Raw genomic sequence first — 23,128 nt, 5'->3', positions numbered from 1 at the left:
AAAAACCCAATTAAACAAAGTGAGGTGGTGCCAGCCCAAGTTCTCCCAACCTAAATCCTATCCATTACAGTTGGATGAATTAAAACGCTGACTGTGAGCCAGGCCTTATTATCTAATATCAGTGCCTAAATACTCTTGTGGTTGAACATAAGTGAACATATGGGGACAAACCTATTAACGCACAAGGATTTGGATAATGTTTGAATGCTAGGCGTCCATAAACCTTTGGCCATAAAACATATTCCATTCTAATGCTCTTATCAGCAGCTACACAGAGGAAGCTTAACAGAAAAACATCTAAACTATCCTCAAATAATAATTGCAACAAAAGAAAACAAGAAATGACCATCAATGAGTTGGAACTTTCTGTTCTGTATGACGAAACAGAACAGGAAATGAACAGTAGACACGGAAAACGGATGCCAGGAACGTAAGAGGTGAATGAGAGAACTAAATTAGTGAATAAGAGCAAGTGTCTGGGGCTCTAATGATGCAGAGGGTTTAGCGTTCAGAGGTTTCCGCTGAAAGGAAAAACAGAGGTTGTAGCAGTTCTGCTGACAGACCCGGTGCTAATTAACACCACTGATTAAAGCTGGACAACTCCGGGTGGAAGGGCAGCTGGGACGGACGCATGGAAAGACACGCACCCCGAGACTGATAACACAAGACAAAACAGTAACAAACAGAGGAGAGAGTTCAGCAGGTCAGGCTGTCCCAGGCCAACTGTAGTGGTCAGGCTGTAAAAAATATATTTTAATTATTTTAATGAATTAATTTAGCAAAAAGAAAGTTTCCACAAAGACTTACATTTCAAATTAGCTGTTATTTTCTCTCAGACTGCTTACAAGAACAGAACAGAACCAAACCTTAAATTTTATTAGCCAATCTCTGCATCGCAACCCACACCCTGGCTTACAAAAGAGAATTTTGTGTCTTGGTAGTGCACTACCAGTAGTATAGTTACACACTATGTAGCAAATATAATGCAGTTTGGGACACAGCCAGAAAAGCACTTGTGTGTTGGGTAAACAACAATTAGGCCAGATGATACTGAAAGTTATACTGAGAGAACTGTTGGAAACACACATTTAAAATAAATATATAATGGCATTGTTGAAATATAAATTCTAGTCTTAGCACCAGAACAAAGTGGTGTTCTGTCACTTATGAGAACAGATGGGAAAAACATCTTGGAGAGAAATGAATCAAATGGCAAGCTTATTTGTAGCACATTCATTTTGAATACTTAGGTTATCTTGTACATTTTTTATCCAAAGTGACTTACAGTCTGAGTAATTTAAGGTTAAGGGCCTTGCCCAAGAGTCCACCAGTGACAAACTGGCAGTGATGGGGTTTGAACCACCGACCTTCTGCTTACTAGTCCAGTAACTTAACTGCTAGGCTACAACTGCCCTATTTTTTAAGCATTTGAAAGTCTGTAGATGTGGCCTGTGATGGTTTTAACAACACCAGTTTTCACAAAGATTTTCCTGAGAGGGTTATCTTACTGGAGATTTCAGGTCACCCAGGTAAGTTGGTTAGAAAACCAGGAGTTGTGACATGGTTAGATTGAAGTACAATGTCTGGATAACAATATACCTTAATATTTTATATTAACAGAAGCAATGTGGAAACACTATCTTTTTTAGAGATTGTGTAAATTAAAGATTATAATTAATAAGAATAAAATAAGTGATTTATTATGTAAACAGTATTAGACTGCTTTTACAGTATTTGTGCTTTACTGTACGCAGCAATTTAAGGCTACATCTAATAATTTATCTGAGGATGTGTTAAAATCTGAGGTTTTTTTTAATGAGGATGCAGAACATTGTGACCCTCCTCTGCTTCAGCTTGTTGCTCATAATAATCCTTTATACTTTTTATAAAAGCACAATGAGACAAAGTTTATAAAACATTTATAAAAAATTTATTCTTCTTTTTTAGTGTGAATCTTTAGGTTCATTAACAGAGCATGTAAACAGTGTGGAATTGTGTTTGCATTTACATTCACATTTGTGGCGTTTAGCAGGCGCTAATTATGACTGACTACAATTTGAGCAATTGAAGGTTAAGGGCCTTGCTCAGGGGCCCAACAGTGGCGGTGGTGGAGATTGAACTGGCAACCTTCTGATTAATAGTCCAGTACCTTAAACACTGAGCTACCACTGACCTGGCAACAATATAAAATGAACATTAAGACTCAAATGTACCAACGTGTCTTATTCTCTTACATTTCTTTGGTGTTTATGAATCTACTCCCATCAATAGCTGGACAAGTATATGTGTATGTAAGTGGTTCGGCAGAATTTCTTCATACATTTAAATAAACTCTTTATGACATAGTTGGCATCGTTGGTAGTAGGTAAACATTTGCCATAAATGAACTGAGGTTATATTTAAAAATGACTATAAAATTAGAAATAAAAACAAATGAATAAATTACTAAACCAAAGGAATAAATCAAAACATAGTGTGAATGGTAAACACTGTCCCCTTCAGGACATTACTTAAATGATACTGGTTTATAACATGCTGATACAGCAAATGCAGTAAAGTAGTGAATGAATATAAATAGTTTAAAAAATGAAAGAGAAAAAATGAAACAGACCTAGAGAGAGAATTTGGCTTCACTGTTTATAAGCCAGCTGTCTGTCTACATAATTACTGTCTAACTGATCTCAGATTAACTGGACGTACTTGGGACAGGCGTTTCTACTACATATTCTGACACGACCTCCCTGCAGCATCATATTGCACTTGGTTGATTATCATTATAAAAATTCACAGTTACCTGGTCCTACACAGTTCAACAAACGGTATGGATTCATCTCGAGTCTCATAAAGCCATCAAGTTTAGGTAAGGTGCATATACGTAAATGTAAAACTGGAACAGTGAACATGTTGTTAAAGAATATGAATCATTTAACAACCATCTGATCTTCACTTGTGGATGTAAAGAGCATCCCGTAGCCTCCCCACTCATCAGCCTGGGCTTCCTGTACACGCTTTCTTCAGCTGTTCAATTAAGACCCACTGATAAACCAACAGAACTGATGCAAACTGAAGTCAGCAGTGGACGATGGGACGATAGGCCTGGCTGACCTGTCTGGCTCAGTTTCTTCAGGAGAAGGAGACCAGCGTCCAACCTCACTGAGATGTTTGTTCACAGTCTTAAGTGTTTGACCTTCGGAGGAATCAGTATTTGCACTAATACTCCATCTGAGATCCAAAATGGATGAATTCGTCAGGTCAGGAACCTCCAACGATCTTCACCAGATTGCAAGCAGACTTGATCCCCCCAGCAGCCGTCTAGTGGTTCGTTCACTCACAGGCTGGTCCACATGGAGATGCTGAGATATTCCCCGAGAGGGAAAATTAACATCAACTTCAACAATCAGCAGTCTAGAAATGCAGTCACTGGATTTTTGAAAGTCCACTTGCCATTAGTAACCTGAAGTGGACAGCAGATCGGGACACAGTAAAAGGCAGACGATGGAAACCTGTAGAGGGAGAAAATAAATAAAAGATGTTACAGATTCCACACATGAGCCTAAAATACAGAGAGAATGATGACAAATAAATAAATAACCTACTGAACTACATTAGTGATGCACTGACTCCAATTATCCAAGCTTATCTGGACTAAAATGTCAAGACTGGAGAATTCTTTTTACATTCATTTTAATCACAAAGTTTAGTCTTCTAAACATGACCACACGTCACTGAGAAAGGGTTATGACTAAGCCCCTACCTAATTCACAGCTGTGAAAAATTAGCCCTTTCCAGTATAATATGCAATTTGCTGTGAAACTCAAAATTTAAGGTTTGTGTTTAGCCATTTAATGTTTTTCATTTGTGTAGTGTTTAAGTTCCCTAATGTTTACTGGTTAATCTGCACTATAAGGCATCCTAGCAATCCTACAGCAATTCAGTTAGCAGTCAATTAGTCAAAATGTCCAAAATGTTGAAGTCTAAAGCAGCTAAAAACACGACTCATGAAGGTGAGTCTGGAAAACTTCCAACCAATTCTGTGTACAGAGGTGGGCGTGTCAAAAAACAGACAAGAATTTCCATCTGAGTCTCGCACCGTCGCTGGATGTTCTAGATTTGCTTTCAACTTTTAAGGTGGCTGTGCTGTGTATTGTAGCTTTCATTTATTCTATTATTAAATGTACAAATCTAATTTAATGACCGCATTCTTTAAAAATTATTGAATTGTGAATTATAAAAATTTTGAATTTCCCCACTGTGGGACTAATAAAGGATTATCTTATCTTAAATTAAACGGGTTAATAGTTATGATGGACACATGTCTGTTCTGAAAGATGGCTAAACACACACACTTTAGAAAAGCTTTCAGTGTGAACTGGCTTTCACACACACACCGACACTCCCCACAGAAAAATGCTATCTGTGTGTTGTACTGGGTAGTATTTGTGTTGGGTGGAGGGCAGAGGGTGTGTGTGCTGCAGGAGGGGCTCGAGTGCTCAGTCTTCAGGCCCCATGGGGACTCTACTCCCCTTCTGTCCCCTTTTCCTTTCCTGAGAGAATTGTCCTCTTTCTATCTGAGGAAGAGAGACCAGCCCATAGGGAAACATGGTCCTCTGTGGCAACACCTAATTCTAAGGCGCCTAAAAATACTGTCAGAGAGCAGCAACAAAGCCAAAAGCTCATAATGTACACTCAGATTAGGGCTGTACAATCAGTCAATAACAACTTTAACCTGCTCAGCAGCACAGGGTGTACAAAAGTGCCCTACAACACCCTGGACATGGTGCCAATTCACCACAGGGCATTACACCCACTCGCTGAATCAGAGTTTAACATCCTACTTTATTTAACACACCTGATTCAACTCTTAGGCCAATTCAAAATGCGGACATCAGCCATATCTTATTAAAAGTTGAAAAACTAACCAAAGGCACGGATGAGTCCCCTCTGCACGGCCCATGTGACTGTGTTAATGAGACAGGCGGAGGTGAGACCAGCAAACAGCACGTTGTAAAGGAAGACTATGTGGAAGTTTCCCAGCCAGTCATAGCGTCCAAAATCCCCCAGCAGATCAAACCTTGTGATTCCTAAAACCAAATTTGAGACAGAAAAACACAGTAAACACTCTCATATGAGGAGAACCTGACAACACAACATTAGAAAGTACTTGTTAAAAGAAATGGTTTCCTTCTCTTTAACCAGAACTCACCGAGAGTGCGAGAGAAGACGGGCAGAGCTGAACTGAGCACCAGCAGACACACACAGTTCCCTATGATCTGTAAAGACACATACGACACACACGTTTACACATACAGCACATATAAGACATGATCTTTGCACTGGTGATGATGTAAGTGTGTGATAGTGACTGTACCTGTGTGAGGTTGGTATCTTGAGCACGAGGCAGAAGGCTGCTGAACAGAGGAGAGCTGTAGAATCCCACTACTGAAGACACCATCAGGTATCTAGTACACCACCATTAAGGTTCCAAAAACGTTCCATTCAGAAGAACACTACCTAGTATTTAAAACCTTTGCCTATGTGCTTACATAAATATAAATACTTTTTTTTCCCCAATTTTTCATTAGACACACGGTGTGTGTTCACTGTGCTGTTTGTGAAATAAGTCTGCAAAGCAAAAATCAGCAGAGGCTGCATCTAAAAGCATTGTTCGAATTACAGGGGGCAGTGGGGGGTATTTGTGGTCCTGATCCTCCTAATTAAAGTAAAATAAGGTAAAGGTAACCTTTACTCTCTAAAGGTAAAGTAAAAACAACAGTTCGAGAAAAGGGAGGGGGGGTCATTAGTTTGTTAATCTATAAAGATTATTGCAGAAGGAATTGCAATTATTACTGTATAACTCGCACTCTGTCTTAAAGTGAATTCAACTGGTGGGTAGAAGAGACTGTGATAACTAATTCTTATAGAATTTGACCAGGGGTGTCCAAACTTTTGTATAAGACCGACAGCATGTCTCAGATAAACACTCTGCCTGGGCTTTATGAACAGCATTACTATTACACAGCTCCACCTTGTGGAGAATCTCTAGATTGCTAAATATAAGCCATCCATGAAATCCTTCCCAGTATACAGTCAACAGGATGAACAGAATATGTTTAATATTTCTTTTTAAGCATAAACAAAGATGTGTTTGAAAACGTTAGACGGAAATTTGAAGTGGGTATTTGCACTGGAAGTAAATTAAATAAAAATTGAATGCATTTGCCTGTTCTGTATAAGATTCAACACATAAAAGCACATTTGGATGCCAAACATGACTTAGATTATCATTATATTAATTTTCATTCAGACTAAACAATTTAAGCAAGTTTTTGTTGTGTCATTGGTGTTAGATTTTAGAAGAGGTGGCTCAGAAAGGAGAAAAACAAAACTACAGTGATAAATGTCCATCAATGAATCCCTTTTCATTTTATTTAACTGTGTTAGACATCAGACAACACAAAGGATACAAAATAAGGACGACTTGCACTGCAGCCCCAAGTGAGCCGAACATGGAGAAGGAAGCCAAACCCAGGTGAGGATCCTGTCATCAAAAGAAACATATAAGGACTGGGTTATCTACAAAATAACTACCAAATAATAAATAAATGTGAAACCTGTGTGACTGCTATTAAAAATAGCAATAGAAATGTCTGAACATGCATTAAAAGGCATTATTTTACTTTATGAAAAAAAAAGGTAAAGAAACTAGTCCAATAATTCCATTATGTCTACATCAAGAAGAATTCCTAACCTCCATTCCTCTGGGCATGGCAGACTCATCAAAAAGCAGCTCCAGGACATGGAAACACACCATGAGCACACACACCACCTGAAGAGCAGCACTGACAGTCAGTATCATAATAACAATAACATTTAAAATGAGTAAACAAAGCAATATTAAAGACAAAAACAGTAACCTTACAGTTAAGGCTAAGAGCAGAAGCATCACCAGCGGGTACCCCAGATTACGCTGCCATGCAGACGCTTTCCTCCTCGTCTCTATGATGAAAAGAAAACAGAGGCCGAGTTAAATACAGCTGACCTCGATATACTTTTCATCCCACACACTCAGACAAAGATTTACACTTGCTTATTATGTTTGCAGCACATCTGGAGCCATGCAGGAGTTACATGCAGGAAAAGTGTTCTTACCCAGAGCCATTCGCCTGGCCTGCACACTCACAAACTGCCTCTTCATCGCCTCCATATTCACACTCAACCAGCAAGACATGTTACCTAAAGGGGGAGACAGTTTGAGATACGGGGTGAAATTTTAGCGATGGTGACCAGGCAGTAAATACAAGGCTTCGTGTTCACAGTCCAACACTTACTTCTGATTTTCCTAGAGAGTGATGCCTCCTCAAACATGGCACAGTTCATCGTCTCCTCCACGTCTTCCAACAGCTGGGCAAGAAAAGGTTTGTGTATATTTAATGACTCAAATCTATATAAAAAACTAGCCTTTATTTATCATATATACATATAGCAGTGTATAACAATGAAATTATTTTTCCACATATCCCAGATATTGTTTGGAGGCTGGGGTCAGAGCGCAGGGTGAGACATTGTTTAGCACCCTGGAGCTGAGAGGGTTAAAAGACGTGCTCAAGGGCCCAACAATAGCTGCATGGACCACAGTCCTTCAACTTCAGGATTGATAAAATGATACTGAAACAAGCCATGGCAGACTGCTAGTGTTAACCCTGCTCTTCCCTAGACATGATCTACATTCTGCTTACAGCACCAAGGTTATAAAGAACACTTTAATTCTTACATTATGTTTCTGTCTGTTTATTTTATCCTGTCTTTATAATTTGGGCTATTTTATATTTTCATTTTTATGTTTCTAAACACTTACCCGTGGTTTAACCAATAAGCTTCCAGTGACGCTGAACATGTGTGACATTCCAAACGGGGTGCACACTGTTAGAACCAAAAGAGAGAGATGATGTAACATCACATCTAACCAACACAACACAATCACACAAGCTAAAATGAATCAAAAGTAAAACAAATATTCATGTTTAACCTCTATGTAAAACAGCAGGTATTATTCTATGCAAGGACTGCATGATTGAGTCTAAAACAATCATTAAAAACACACATACACACATATATAAGAGTCAGAAAGTATTCAGACCCCTTTGATTTGATTTTGAATGGATTTTTTTACCCATCAGTCTTAACTGAGTCACACATAACCAAACAGCCTGGTTGGTGCATCTGTCTATTACACTAACACACCTCTGCTGAGATACAGGTTCAAATCTCAGCGGTACTCTCAGCTAACCGGGTGACTACACAAACATGACTGGCTATGCCTGAGGTGAGGAGAAGGTGACTGAAGCTCTGTGATGGATTGGCGCCTATTTGCCAAATGAAACAATGAAAATACAAGTAACAGTGAAAGCTGGACTTACACAGCAGTAGCAGCACTCCAAACAGAGATATGCAAGAGTACAGGTAGTACTCCCACAGGTCTGAAAAAACACAAACAGAGAATCAACCACGCTGAAATAAAAAGCATTTTAAAGACTTTGACTTACACTTGTTTTATTATATTTATATCTGACACTCACCATAAAGACTCTCCCTTGCTGTGTTGTGGTGGAGAAGAGCTGATGCCACCCACACAATGCCAAGTACCAGCAGACTGAGGAGAAGCAGCATCACGGTAGTTTCATAAACCCGTGCCATGACACCCTACAGGTAAACACAAAGAGATTATGATGTTACGAGAACGCAGGCTCAGTTTTGACTGTTTGATGAGGATATAGGCTTTCTAAATGATTTTCCCCTCACTATTAAATAACAGCACTAAATCTATGCTTGTAGCAATTCCTTCTGCAATTGTCCCCCTGACAAGCTTAACCATTAGGTGAACCAGTCCCACCACTATTGTTAATAGGATGCAATTAAGCCTTGATTTGGACTGCTTAGCAGCTCAGGGACTTTAGACGTGAGGATGAAATGATTAGTGAGGTAACTGAATCGACTTTCGGCAGTTATTACCTTTTTGGAACCAGCAAAGCCTTCTGATTCAGTAAAGAAGTAGGCAAAAGGCATAAGGAAGACCAGGGAGAGGTTGGAGAAAAGAAACACCAAGTTCCACAGACCTGTATGACAAGGGAAAATCAGACAAACACATTAATAACAAAGACATAAGCATAACTAGCATGTTATGTGACCACTAGAGGGCCAAAATTCGCCGTATAGCAACTCAACCCAGACACAGAATTGACTTTATGCCAGTATTAACAAATGTGATGGTTTTGCCACTGACCCAACTTAACGCAACCTGTATTTGGATTGCACATTAGGATTTAATTCAATTACATGTTCAATAATTGACCTACAATGTAATCACTACACTGTAATACTCAAATCCACTCAGCAATTGCTAGAAGTTGGCACTTCAATATCTAAATTGTACATGGCAAAATGAGGCTGTAACTTGTGGTTATTTTATCTATATTTTATCTATATATTTATTTTATTTAAATATTAACAGCAGTAAAATCAAATGCATAATACCAGTATATGGTGTTATGCGACGTCTGCTAGAACTTTCTGTCCTGTTCATGTGATAAGACTCTGTTCTCTGACCCCAAGTCAATAGAAAATCACTTAACACCCGGTGTCTGAATTTCCCACGCAACACTGAAGTACCACTTTATAGGTGACAGCCTGGCAATGGTTGTCGCTGTCAGTATTAATAACCTCAAGTCTAGCAAGCTTTATCATTCTCCTGGCCTCGTACCAACAACAACACTGTGATGTTCATCATTGCTTTCAAGGTTGTTTTCTCACTCCATTCTATCATCTCCTTCTCATAATTTACTACATAAATCAAACCAAGTAGCAGAATTCAGTTATTCCTAAAAATGCACTTTTGTTAAGGTAGGTGTGTGAATGTGTGTGAATGTGTGTGAATGTGTGTGTGTGTGTGTGTGTGTGTGTGTGTGTGTGTGTGTGTGTGTGTGTGTGTGTGTGTGTGTACCATGAATCAGAGAGCCGTTGAGCCACTGCATGTAGTAGCTCTGTGGAAAACTGAGCAGGACTTCATTAGACAGGATGGAGATGGGCAGGAGGAGAACTGCACCCATGGCCACTGAGAGGGTGAAGGTGCATAACCACAGTCTGAAAGAGGGTGACGCAAACATACTAATAAACAAACTAAATAACCCACAAAAAGCAAGGAGCTGTTTTACTGCAGCACAGTGGAGGGCCAAAGTGCAAACCAGGCCAGATAGTAACATTCAGAGCAATTAGATAAGAGAAAAATCATGCACTATCAGGCACCTTTATTACTTTAATTTGAACAAATCATCATTTCAAAGATGTAATTACTTACGCAATTTTATTAACAGTGGCCTCCTCAATGTCGTCTAAAGAGATAGAGACAGAAATACACATCAGTAAGTAGACCTGTTCTTCTACTTCACATAACTAGAAATGTTCCTTTTGAGATGCGTGTAGTCTAATGGAACCCAGTTATTAATTTAAGTTTGGTTAATTGTAGATGGAGTAACTAAGAAGGGCAAATTTAGTTTGTTTTCACCACAGAGGATCAGTTAATGTTGGATATTGTTTTAATTTCCTTTAATGAATAAATCCATCAGAAAACTTCTAAAAATCTCATCGAGGAAGATGAGCCAGTTTACAAGATGGCCAGAACAGAGAAGAAGCTACTCAACAACATTAAATCACAAGTTACATTACTTTGGGTTTATGTGCCAAGAGTAACATAACCCACATGACAACATTAAAGGCAGTGTTATGACAGGACTTGTTGAAACACTCAAGAAGACAACAATACACTGGATTGACAACATCAGGATGTGGATTGCATTATCAGGGGCTAGTCTGTTACAAGCGAGATGAGATGGGTAATCAGAGAAAGTTGATCCATCTGTGCAGCCAACCTTTTTTCAGCAATGACAAGGTTGCTTTGTTGGACAAAACTAAAACAAACTAAAAAAAATAATAAACTAGGCCGGGGGAATACACATTTTCACAGCAATCTATGTAAACTAGAACATCGTGTAATGAAAGAGCAAAGCCAACACTAATCCTAAGCAAAATCTGAAATGAAAAGATCCGAGTAAAACTGGCTTTAGGAACACTGACAAATTATACCCCGCATGTTCTGTGAAAAGGAAATCTGAAAGACCTGCTCTGCACTGCTTTCATCACCAGAAAAACAGAACTTGCGCAACTCAACTAAGCTGCAAGGCAGAAAAGTAGAACAGCTCAAAGTAAAAAAAAAAACATGTGAAGCAAAACAGATTTATGAATCACATCCATGCAAAGAGCAATACAGGATCGACTGTCAAACCCCCACAAGCCTATAAAACTGGGCAAAAAAAGAGAAATTTTTATGTGCATAGACATTTTCTATCTATCAGATGATAAAAACAAACAACAGCCTGATTTATAACAACTCAAAAACACCCATTAATCAGTTTTAATGGAGCTGAATGAATTACAATCAGAATTGACATTACTGACAAGCTCATGTAAACACAGGGGGTTTCTGTAATCAGATTACTGAGGTGCATGTAAACCCAGTAGCTGGATGTTATTTGATAAGTGTGTGCATATAAACACAGTCATGTTTGTGAGGAGCTTTACATCCCCCTTTTCTATGTGGATGTCCTCTCGGTGCCTTAGTTTTTCCACACCTTCCAGACACATGCAATCTGTCCCTAGGTGTGAGTGAGTACTGCCGTGTTATAAAATGGTGCCCTATTTAAGGTGTATTCCTGCCTTGAGTTCAGTGTTTTTGGGTGGCACCAGACCCACCATTTGTTTGTTTGTTATTTGGATTTTAACGTCATGTTTTACACTCTTTGGTTACATTCATGACAGGAACGATAGTTACTCATTACACAAGGTTCATCAGTTCTCAAAGTTATATCAAACACAGTCATGGACAATTTTGTATCTCCAATTCACCTCATTTGCATGTCTTTGGACTGTGGGAGGAAACCAGAGCACCCGGAGGAAACCCACGCAGACACAGGGAGAACATGCAAACTCCACACAGAAAGGACCCGGACCGCCCCACCTGGGGATCAAACCCAGGACCTTCTTACTGTGAGGCGACAGTGCTGCCCACTTAGTCACCGTGCTGCCCCACCAGACCCACCGTAACCCTGACCAGAATAAAGTGGTTAGTAGAAATGACTCTGTACATAAAGTTTCAATAAGGATATTCTGAGTAGATAAATTGTTGCTAATGACAGAGAAGATGGAATATTTATGATAAATAGCAAGTGGACACATGTTGTTGAGCCTGTGGAGTGCTGGGTCAGGCAGCGTGTTTATACAGTATGTCTAGAACATTCCTGCCACACATCATGTTGACAGGAAACCTTAGTAAAGCTATTCCAATAGCGTCTGCTGCTTTAATCCTGACATATCATATCTTAATGTGTCTGATTAAGAGCCAGACTTTTACATGCAAAAATTAAGCCTAAGATTAAATGACAAATGCATAATACAAAACACGTTTGAAGTTTTTTCTATATCACTTTAATAAAACATGCTAAACTGTATAAAAAAGTGCACAATAAAGGCCAATGTAGGTCATGAAGCTGCTGCCATAACAGAAACTCTATTTGCTTTAACAACGTCCCATAATTACCAAGGCCCGAGGTGCCGATGCTTACCTGTTGAAAACTCTGCATTCTTCTTGAAGTGTGTGAGAATGAGGTAGGACAAGACGTATAGACAGAAGAAGAGGTGTACACAGATCTGTAAGAGACGACATACAAATAATAAGTAGGTACAAATCACATATATGACAACTTGCTGGTCTTTAAGACATTTTAGGTTTATCCGTATAATAACGAAACGCATTTAAGAAGCAGAAATTAGGTCTGCATTATAAAAGCTAGAATGACGACAACGGTTTTGTTTAATGCAGTATACGACACTTTCATTCAGTCAAAAGTAAACAGATGACTAATGTTTACATTGCACATCATAAACCTATGGATTAATGACAACAGAGAGATACATGTACACTGATCAGCCATAACATTAAAACCACCTCCTTGTTTCTACACTCACTGTCCATTTTATCAGCTCCACTTACCATATAGAAGCACTTTGTAGCTCTACAATTACTGACTGTAGTCCATCTGTTTCTCTGCATGCTTTGTTAGCCCCCTTTCATGATGTTCTTCACTGGTCAGGACTCTCCCAGGACCTCTACAGAGCAGGTATTATTTGGGTGTTGGATCATTCTCAGCACTGCAGTGACACTGACATGGTGGTGGTGTGTTAGTGTGTCCCTGCTGGACTGAGAATAGTCCACCAACCAAAAATATCCTGCCCTGTGACCACTGATGAACGTCTAGAAGATGATCGATCGTCTCTGACTTTACATCTACAAGGTGGACCAACTAGGCAGGAGTGTCTAATAGAGTGGACAGTGAGTGGACACAGTATTTAAAAACTCCAGCAGCGCTACTGTGTCTGATCCTCTCATACCAGCACAACACACACTAACACACCACCACCATGTCAGTGTCACTGCAGTGCTGAGAATGATCCACCACCTAAATAATACCTACTCTGTGGTGGTCCTGTGGGGGTCCTGACCATTGAAGAACAGCATGAAAGCAGGTTAAAAAAGTATGTAGAGAAACAGATGGACTACAGTCAGTAATTGTAGAACTACAAAGTGCTCCTATATGGTAAGTGGAGCTGATAAAATGGACAGTGAGTGTAGAAACAAGGAGGTGGTTTAATGTTATGGCTGATCAGTGTAAATAATTCAAAAAAACATTTTTTTATTTATTTAAGGGACTGGTGGTGTAGAGGTCTATTCCTAATCCTCGATCATCTTCCTCCAGTCCTGCTTCTCTTATATGTTCAGCATTCATGTGTGACAGAATGGAGCCTAGTCTAACTCCTTTTATAACATTAAAGCACTTTGTTTGTCTATTTACTGTCATGACTGTGGCTTGTTGATCTGAGTAGAGATTCCTTATTAGAACCAGGAGTTGCTCTGGTAGACCCATCTTCCCGAGGACCTTCCAAAAGTGTGTGTGGTCAACACAGTGGAAAGCTTTGCTGAAGTAAATAAAGCACATTTTGACTTCCTTCATGAATTAATTGGCTTTTTCCATAAGCCAGTATGAAATGATATCCGAATATGCATTTATGTTCACTGTTCCACTGCCTGTGACATAAATTCCTCTAGATACACTGTGTTATAAATAAACAGACTGGCTAGTTGATACAGAGGTCTAATGTGGGAATTGATTCCAGTGCTATCACTGGACTGTAGACCTGAACATACTTAATTAGCTTGCAGTAAAACATCAGCCAGTGTGTTAGAAACGAGCCCCAGTACCAACCAGAGCGAACAGAAACACCCTGGAACATCTCCAGTTACACACTGTACCCGCACCCATACACCCCAACACTCGCAGGCTTATCAGTCCAGCACCATGCTGTGCTTATTTACAGAGTCTGCGTAGATAGGCAGCTATAAAAACACTGTCCAGGTCAGCAAAGGCCTGTACATTACAGATGGGTGGAACACAATGCAAGCAAGGGTGGAAGACTTGTGGAATAGGTGACATAACCGGGGCAAGGGGCACATGGGATGGAAACATAAAGCATTGTGTAACTGATATAGTGCTGTAGCCATAGCTTTACAATTATGCAGTAGGATTTCTTTATTAAGCTTAAGTTACATTTATTTTATGAACTTTAATAACGCAGCAATAAATCTGACTTAAAAGAAACAAAGTTTCCTTTAAATAATATTTTTACTTTGTATGTTAAATAATAAAAGATTGATACACGGTACTATGTGACGTCCAAATACCATGTGGCAGATTGGCTAAGGTAATTAAAACATATTGATTACCAGTCTGTTTTTACTAGTGGACCAATCCATGACTGATATAAACAGAGAATTGATTATTTCAAAAGCACTGACAACAACATGGAACAAGTATTGATCACAATCCTGCTGTTTTTTACATTTTGCCATCAACAACTTGTTTAAATACCAGTTATTCATCACCGTTCTGACATGGCATGACCTGACACACATAACATTATTCTGCATGAACATGCCTAAAAAAGCATAATCATTACTTAGAAAGCATGCAGACCTGAACATGTCTGGTAGTGACTTTAGTTGCAAATTCTGCAACACCGCAATGCAATCTCAGCCTGCAAGGTCAAATCAAAACTCTTGCATTGGAATCTTGGAATATACAGTGCCTTGCAAAAGTATTCAGCCCCCTTGAACTTTTCAACCTTTTGCCACATTTCAGGCTTTAAACATAACGATATGAAATTGTAATTTTTTGTGAAGAATCAATAACAAGTGCGACACAATTGTGAAGTGGAACGAAATTTATTGGATATTTTAAACTTTTTTTAGAAATAAAAACCTGAAAAGTGGGGCGTGCAATATTATTCAGCCCCTTTACTTTCAGTGCAGCAAACTCACTCCAGAAGTTCAGTGAGGATCTCTGAATGATCCAATGTTGACCTAAATGACTGATGGCGATAAATAGAATCCACCTGTGTGTAATCAAGTCTCCGTATAAATGCACCTGCTCTGTGATAGTCTCAGAGTTCTGTTTAAAGCGCAGAGAGCATCATGAAGACCAAGGAACACACCAGGCAGGTCCGAGATACTGTTGTGGAGAAGTTTAAAGCTGGATTTGGATACAAAAAGATTTCCCAAGCTTTAAACATCTCAAGGAGCACTGTGCAAGCGATCATATTGAAATGAAGGGAGTATCAGACCACTGCAAATCTACCAAGACCCAGCCGTCCCTCTAAACTTTCAGCTCAAACAAGGAGAAGACTGATCAGAGATGCAGCCAAGAGGCCCATGATCACTCTGAATGAACTGCAGAGATCTACAGCTGAGGTGGGAGACTCTGTCCATAGGACAACAATCAGTCGTACACTGCACAAATCTGGCCTTTATGGAAGAGTGGCAAGAAGAAAGCCATTTCTCAAAGATATCTATAAAAAGTCACCTGGGAGACACACCAAACATGTGGAAGAAGGTGCTCTGGTCAGATGAAACCAAAATCAAACTTTTTGGCCACAACGCAAAACGTTATGTTTGGCATAAAAGCAACACAGCTCATCACCCTGAACACACCATCCCCACTGTCAAACATGGTGGTGGCAGCATCATGGTTTGGGCCTGCTTTTCTTCAGCAGGGACAGGGAAGATGGTTAAAATTGATGGGAAGATGGATGGAGCCAAATACAGGACCATTCTGGAAGAAAACCTGTTGCAGTCTGCAAAAGACCTGAGACTGGGACGGTGATTTATCTTCCAACAAGACAATGATCCAAAACATAAAGCAAAATCTACAATGGAATGGTTCACAAATAAACTTATCCAGGTGTTAAAATGGCCAAGTCAAAGTCCAGACCTGAATCCCATCGAGAATCTGTGGAAAGAGCTGAAAACTGCTGTTCACAAACGCTCTCCATCCAACCTCACTGAGCTCGAACTGTTTTGCAAGGAAGAATGGGCAAAAATTTCAGTATCTCGATGTGCAAAACTGATAGAGACATACCCCAAGCGACTTGCAGCTGTAATCGCAGCAAAAGGTGGCGCTACAAAGTATTAACGCAAGGGGGCTGAATAATATTGCACGCCCCACTTTTCAGTTTTTTATTTCTAAAAAAAGTTTAAAATATCCAATAAATTTCGTTCCACTTCACGATTGTGTCCCGCTTGTTGTTGATTCTTCACAAAAAATTACAATTTCATATCTTTATGTTTAAAGCCTGAAATGTGGCAAAAGGTTGAAAAGTTCAAGGGGGCTGAATACTTTTGCAAGGCACTGTACATATATCATGTAATCAACCAAAAAAAGAAAGAAAGCTGTGAACATGTTAAATGCAGAGTAAAGTAGTGAAGTGGTGCCTATACTAAATCCAACCAGATAACAAACAGGCCTAATACATTAATATAACAGGCTTTTATTGCAAAAAATGACAGACTGCAGCTTTAATAAGCCTATATAACTGTACTTTAACATCAGATAATGATCCCTAGCGTGTCGGAGAGGGGAGTGTGTTAAGCACGGCCCTCCTCGGTTAGGGTCTGCAGTATAGAGGAGATACAGCTGGCTAAATAAAAACAACTACATTGGGAGAAAAATAGGAAGGAATGCACAGATAGAAATAAAATAAATAAATTAATAAGAACCAAGTCAGCACAACAACATATTGGCAGACAACAGCAGAATCTGTAAGATTTAATTATTCCTGGGACCAGTTTGTACCAAAGCAAAAGCATTTGGCAATTTTTAGGCAAACTAAACTCTATTAATAAATCTATTTTCTCTTTATAAACATTATTAAACAACACAGGAATGTAGGCTTTAAGTGTTTTACCATTCTTCCTCAAGTGTACTAGTCTAGTCCATATTCAATTTAACCACAGTTTACACAAATTGGAATTGAATTTTAATAATACATCTAAAATGCCAATTTAATATTCTTTATCTCCCAGGTTCTGAGGACTAGGGTGGAATCTTACTTTTTATGTATGTGCGTCACCGGCTTAGACTTTGGCTATAAACCCCATTAAAAAGATCATGTAAACATCCCCCCAAAAATCTGACTTCAGCAGAGCATCAGAAAAGAGCACTTAAGCTTATGGTGTAAACACAGAAGTCCAGGATGGAACTAATAGAATAAGAAATGGGTGACAGCAGGAGTGACAGATGAAGGAGGAAGACTGTGGCTCAAATCCCAATAGAGTAAAACCAGATGAAAGTGTCCTGCCCAGGATTAGGGGAGTGGATGTACTGGCAGTAATGGCGTGTGATCAGATGTCTATCTGTCCAGCAACTTAACACTTAATACCATGCTGGCCAACACGTTACTGATATCACAGTAAGTGTTAAACACAACCAGTGTCTGCAGATTTATGTATGCTGTGAAAATCTCACTTTGACAATATTAAATGAAAATTCTTGCTTCCAGTCCTGCCACTGTTCTCCACCCAGATCTGCATGTTCCAACACTTAACCGGAAACTGGTAAAAGAAAAGCGGAATCCTTCTGCACTTCTTTCACCTTTCAAGAATGCATTACCACATGATTAACTTTAAGCCTCCTATAGATTTAATTTCCTGCCCAAACCGCGTCCCAACCCTGCACAGACATTTCCAATCAAACTGCCGTGTTATGCTTTTATTTGCTTTTTAATATTTTTAAAAGCTAAAGACTGAACCAATAAAACAACTACAGCTGCACATCCTTCCAGTCCAGCAGACCAGAGGAAACAGCTTAAGGAAAGGAAGAGAGCAGGAAAGAAATACCAACATGCAAACATCAGCAGAATGAAACAGATTCCAAAGATACCTCCGGGTTTTATAGCACGTTTTCTTCTACGCAATTTCTTATACACACAGACAAATGACTGCCCACAACTGACGTACAATCTCTACCTGATTGACGTGCCCTGTCATCCAAAACAACAGATGTGTCTTTTAGCAAAAGCAACGCCCAGTTGTCATTACCTATCCACCCTGTTCTCACTGTTAACAGAACAAAGCCTTTAATAAAGAGCAGCCGTTGTATGGAATGAAAGCCTACATTCTTCAGTATTTACACTGTGGAATGAAGCAACCTGGATACCAAACAGAATAATTAATCAATAAGGTTTTTAATTTAACAATATAGTTTTTATATTTATAAGAATTAAATTTACAGTAAAATGCAACAAAAGAAAATTTAATATGTGGAGTATTTTTATAAAACCTTGCTCGGTCTGGCATTGGTGGGGCTTGAACCAGTGACCTTTTGATTACTAGTCCAGTATCTTAACCGTTAGGCTGCAACTGCCCGCTGGTTCAATTGGCACCGGTTCAGGCCCCACCACTGCCGAGTTGCTGCTGTTGGGCTCGGTACTGCTACCGTCACGGTACTGTAAGCCGCTTTGGATAAAAGTGTCTGCTAAATGCTGAAATGTAAAAAAAAAACCAGAGCAGGATTAAGCTAAACGACGAAACACAAACATACAAGTCACAAGCTACTACATTTACATTTCCAACATTTAGCAGACGCTTTTATCCAAAGCGACTCACAGGACTGTGACAGTATACAGTCTAAGCAATTGAAAGTTAAGGGCCTTGCTCAAGGGCCCAATAGCAGCAACCAGTGGTGGGGCTTGAACCAGCAACATTCTGATTACTAGTCCAGTACCTTAACCACTAGGCTACAACTGCCCTAGGAAAACACTACAAAAACAACATGCTGCTACTACTGGATTACACTGCTATATTTTATCAGACTGTAGAGCTGAACATACTTCATTAGCTTTCAGTGAAACATCAGGCAGTGTGTTAGAAACGAACCCCAGTACCATTCAGAGCGAACTGAAACACCCTGGAACATCTCCACTTACACACTGTATATACAACACAACTGCTGCTCTCTATTAAAGGTTTTGTTATGTTAACATTAAACAACTTGTTTAATAATTTGTACAAAAAACACTCACTAGTCACTACTGATAATTTACTGATTTATTATAATGTTTAGTTCACTGATTTCTAATAATGAACTTTGGACACCACTGACAAAACACCAGTAAATGAGTAAAAAGTAAAAATAAGTCATTCACAACTTACAATAAGGCACAAAGTTCAGCCAATAAACTGTGCATAGCTAAATTGCTGAATTTAACAATCTGTAGTGTACCAACACAAAATGTAGCAAAATGTAGTGTTCCATAATATTTATTTACAAAATCAACAAAATATGGAATTTGTCGAGGCTCTGGATTACCATCATCGATTTGCAAATACTACGCAAAGCAGAAACCATTTATCAACAACATTCAGAAGTGCCACCAACGTCTCAGTGCTTGAGCTCATCTGAGATGGACTGACGAAATGAACGTGATGTAATACAAAAGGTCAACTCTTTTCAACATATTTTGAACTAATGAACATTATCTTCTTCAGATCAAAGAGGAAAAAGACAAACCCTACTGTTACCGAATTAAAGTTCAAAAGCTAGCGTCCATCATGGTGTCTTTGAAGGAACCATTAATGCTGAGGGGTACATACACACTTTGGAGTAGGACTCGCTCAAATGTCTGTCCAAATTACATCCTTTACAGGAACGTCTCTGCTTGCTTTAGCAAGTCAATTCCAAACCACATTCAGCATGTATAACAACAGTGCGGCTTCATAGTAAGACAATGCAGGTACTAGATTAGACTGTCTGCAGCACAGACCCAACTTCCATTACAATTATGTGGAGCATTATGAAACGCAATATACAAAAACAAAAAGAAAAGTGATTTCCTACTGTCCCAACTTTTATACAAATATCGGTCGATTTTTATCGAACAATACACATCGTTTTATACACATTGTTCCATGTGGACATTAGTGTTAGATGAGTATCATATCAAAAATAAATATTGGGACATACCGAACCTAATCATAAGGTATGAATAGTTTATTATTGTTGTATCGTTCATATTATTTTTACTATTTGATTCATTATCATTCCAATTTTTTCTGTAAATGCTCATTAGCAGTTTTTTAGCAAACCACAGCAAACAAAAGAGCATTTTACAAACTGTTTATCTTCAAAGGGTCTCTAACCATCTAATCATCAAGACACAGATTTTGTTTGACCCTGGGTCTCTAAAATCTGTGCAGTGGAATGTAAAACACTCTGGCTTGCTGGCTAGCAAAACAAATTAAGCTTGATTTTACATAACCACCAGCCAGGTCATGGTTTGGCAAGGCCAGCTTTATCTGGAAGGCAACAAGCTTCATCTGCTGAGTTCATTAGACACAGATCTGCTCCGGGAAAAGCCAAATCATCATGCAGGATGGATTGCGAGGCTGGCATGACCCACTAACATGCTTGTTTAAATAGTAATTCCAAACTAACTGGAGGTACCTATTACTAGGTTAGGTATTTTGTAGTATATTAAGTGCATGTTCAGTTCTCTAAATGTTGCTGAGTGTAATATTCCCACTGCTCCGGTGTAAAGGTCAGCATCAGTGCCTCGTTGTAAAGTACTGAAGTCTGAAGTTCAGGTGGCGTTGTATAATGACAAGTCCAATGATGGTATTACAATAAGCACGTGCCAGCAGGTCAACAAAATTTGACCTGCTGAAAAAGTAAATTTCATATTGTGCTGTAGCAGATTAGAAGTCAGAAGTATATATAGGATATATAATAAATAATAATTATAATTAAATAATTATATTAATAAAAACCATTTGTAAAATTGCATTTGTTTATAAAGAATTGGGATATATTTTATATTAAGCTTAATGTAGACAATTAAAATGCCAAAGAGGAGAAATCTTATAAATAAATTGGAAATATAAATTACAAAAAGCAATATCTTACAGATTTCATCATTTGAGAAAGAGTACTGATAATAACATCTGATACTAACAATTTTAATAACATAATAAGAGTAAAAACAAACGACAATATTGGAAACTGTTAAGAACTTTATATATATGTTTTACACATGTTTGTATTTTATTTCTTAATGGGCATGTATTTGGTCTTACATGTCTGAGAATAGAAAAATATGCACAAAAACATTAACCACACATTAATAAAGTGTTTTCTAGGGTATCAGGGTGAAATATTGATATACATTATACTCTGAAGTGAATAATTGAAGTGTTTTGGGGTATCAGGGCCCTGTGTTTAGTACTCAGCTACCACCCAATCTACCCCTGTTATTTATTTATCTTCAGTTTCACAATCATTGAGTTAAATCAGTCAGCTGGTAAACACATAAATATGAACATAAAGCATCAGATATGTGCAGTTTAAAGTTATTAAGGAGGATTATATTATGAAAGCTGTTCAGTATCAGAGAGAATAAAAACATCCACACAAACTTACGAGGATCTCTCGGACCCGGTCATGGAAAAGCTGCTCTCGGATCGACACGTCGTATTCCGTTTCCATTCTCCGAAATCATGTCCCAAAATCCGTCGCAAAAGCCGTGTTTTACTAAATTACAACCATTTATAAAAACTAGAATTATAAACTAGACACAGTGAAGCTGTTAAAGTTGTTAATGTTTTGCTCCAGCTGAGAAACTCTCTCTGCTCACAGCAGCACCTAACACAGCCGTTACAAGCCCGGTTACACCGCTCAGCTTACACTGCGTCTAACTTTTACCTCTAAAACAACAAAAACTGGTTTTAAACTAAATAAAACAGGAGAAAATGCTATAAAACTGCAGCCAGTTAAACCCCACACTCATGATCACCTACCATGGGGGTTGAGTAAGTTACTGTAGTTTAATGTGGGCGGGGCTTCGAGATTTTAAATATTGTAGGCGTGGCTTCCAATTCATTAAATATTTATTGCTTCCTGCTGACATCCTATTTGTTCCTGTATTATACATTTAAATATAGATATAGTTATATAATAATATCATATATCACACAGTATAATGTAATATAATATAACAATTATATCACACAAATATTCTGCTAACTTAAACATTATTTTTGTATTTCATGGGAGTCGTATTTGTGCCCATTCAGTTAAAAAAGCATTTTTAGTTTAACTGTTGTTTTTTTGAAGTGGTTAATACTACTTAGGGCACCTGACACAATCAAATAAATTCTAATCAATGCATCGTCAAATGAATGAAAGTGTTAAATAAAAATGAGATTTCCATTACAGAAACTGAAATGGAAAATGCTTCTTTTTGATTTAACATTCTTAAAATAAAAACAATAACCTTTTAAAAACAAAACACAAATTCTACATTTGATATATTATACGTTTAAATATAGATATAGTTATATAATAATATCATATATCACACAATATAATGTAATATAATATAACAATTATATCACACAAATATTCTGGTAACTTAAACATTACAGTGTATTTCATGGGAGTCGTATTTGTGCCCGTTCAGTCAAAAGAGCATTTGTATGGCTGGGCACTGATGTCGGTGAAGAAAGCCTCAGTTAGGCTGCTCAGGTGGCGCAGCGGTAGAAACACACGTTGGAACCAGAGCTGGGATCTCGAATACATCGTATCGGCGTGGGTTAGCTTCGTTCTCCTTAATCAGAGCAGAGATCGGCATTGGTGTT

The 23,128-nt window shown here is 38.5% G+C and overlaps 1 protein-coding gene across 2 annotated transcripts; it reads right to left on the bottom strand.

The window, feature by feature from the left end:
- Window positions 1-1,916: 1,916 nt before the first annotated feature.
- On the bottom strand, window positions 1,917-22,256 carry lmbr1l (limb development membrane protein 1-like). Of its 2 annotated transcripts, XM_063014955.1 has the most exons (17): window positions 21,912-22,256; window positions 12,672-12,756; window positions 10,352-10,385; window positions 9,998-10,137; window positions 9,010-9,113; window positions 8,577-8,700; window positions 8,418-8,477; window positions 7,856-7,920; window positions 7,329-7,401; window positions 7,150-7,233; window positions 6,920-6,996; window positions 6,749-6,826; window positions 6,465-6,538; window positions 5,369-5,459; window positions 5,204-5,270; window positions 4,920-5,081; window positions 1,917-3,503 (listed from the first exon to the last, which is right to left on the bottom strand). In XM_063014955.1, exons 1-17 carry the CDS (start codon window positions 21,975-21,977, stop codon window positions 3,418-3,420), a joined length of 1,470 nt encoding a protein of 489 aa, XP_062871025.1. In that variant the 5' UTR covers window positions 21,978-22,256; the 3' UTR covers window positions 1,917-3,417. The 2 variants fall into 2 exon arrangements, with proteins under 2 accessions (XP_062871025.1, XP_062871026.1); XM_063014956.1 differs by lacking the exon at window positions 1,917-3,503 and having other exon boundaries at window positions 4,915-5,081.
- Between the last annotated feature and the right edge of the window lie 872 nt (window positions 22,257-23,128).

The sequence above is a fragment of the Trichomycterus rosablanca genome, chromosome 19 (assembly GCF_030014385.1).
Source record: "Trichomycterus rosablanca isolate fTriRos1 chromosome 19, fTriRos1.hap1, whole genome shotgun sequence".
In the NCBI taxonomy this organism is placed as follows: Eukaryota; Metazoa; Chordata; class Actinopteri; order Siluriformes; family Trichomycteridae; genus Trichomycterus; species Trichomycterus rosablanca.
The sequence above is the reverse complement of the archived record's forward strand: the minus strand, read 5'-3'. Positions and strand labels throughout refer to the sequence as shown.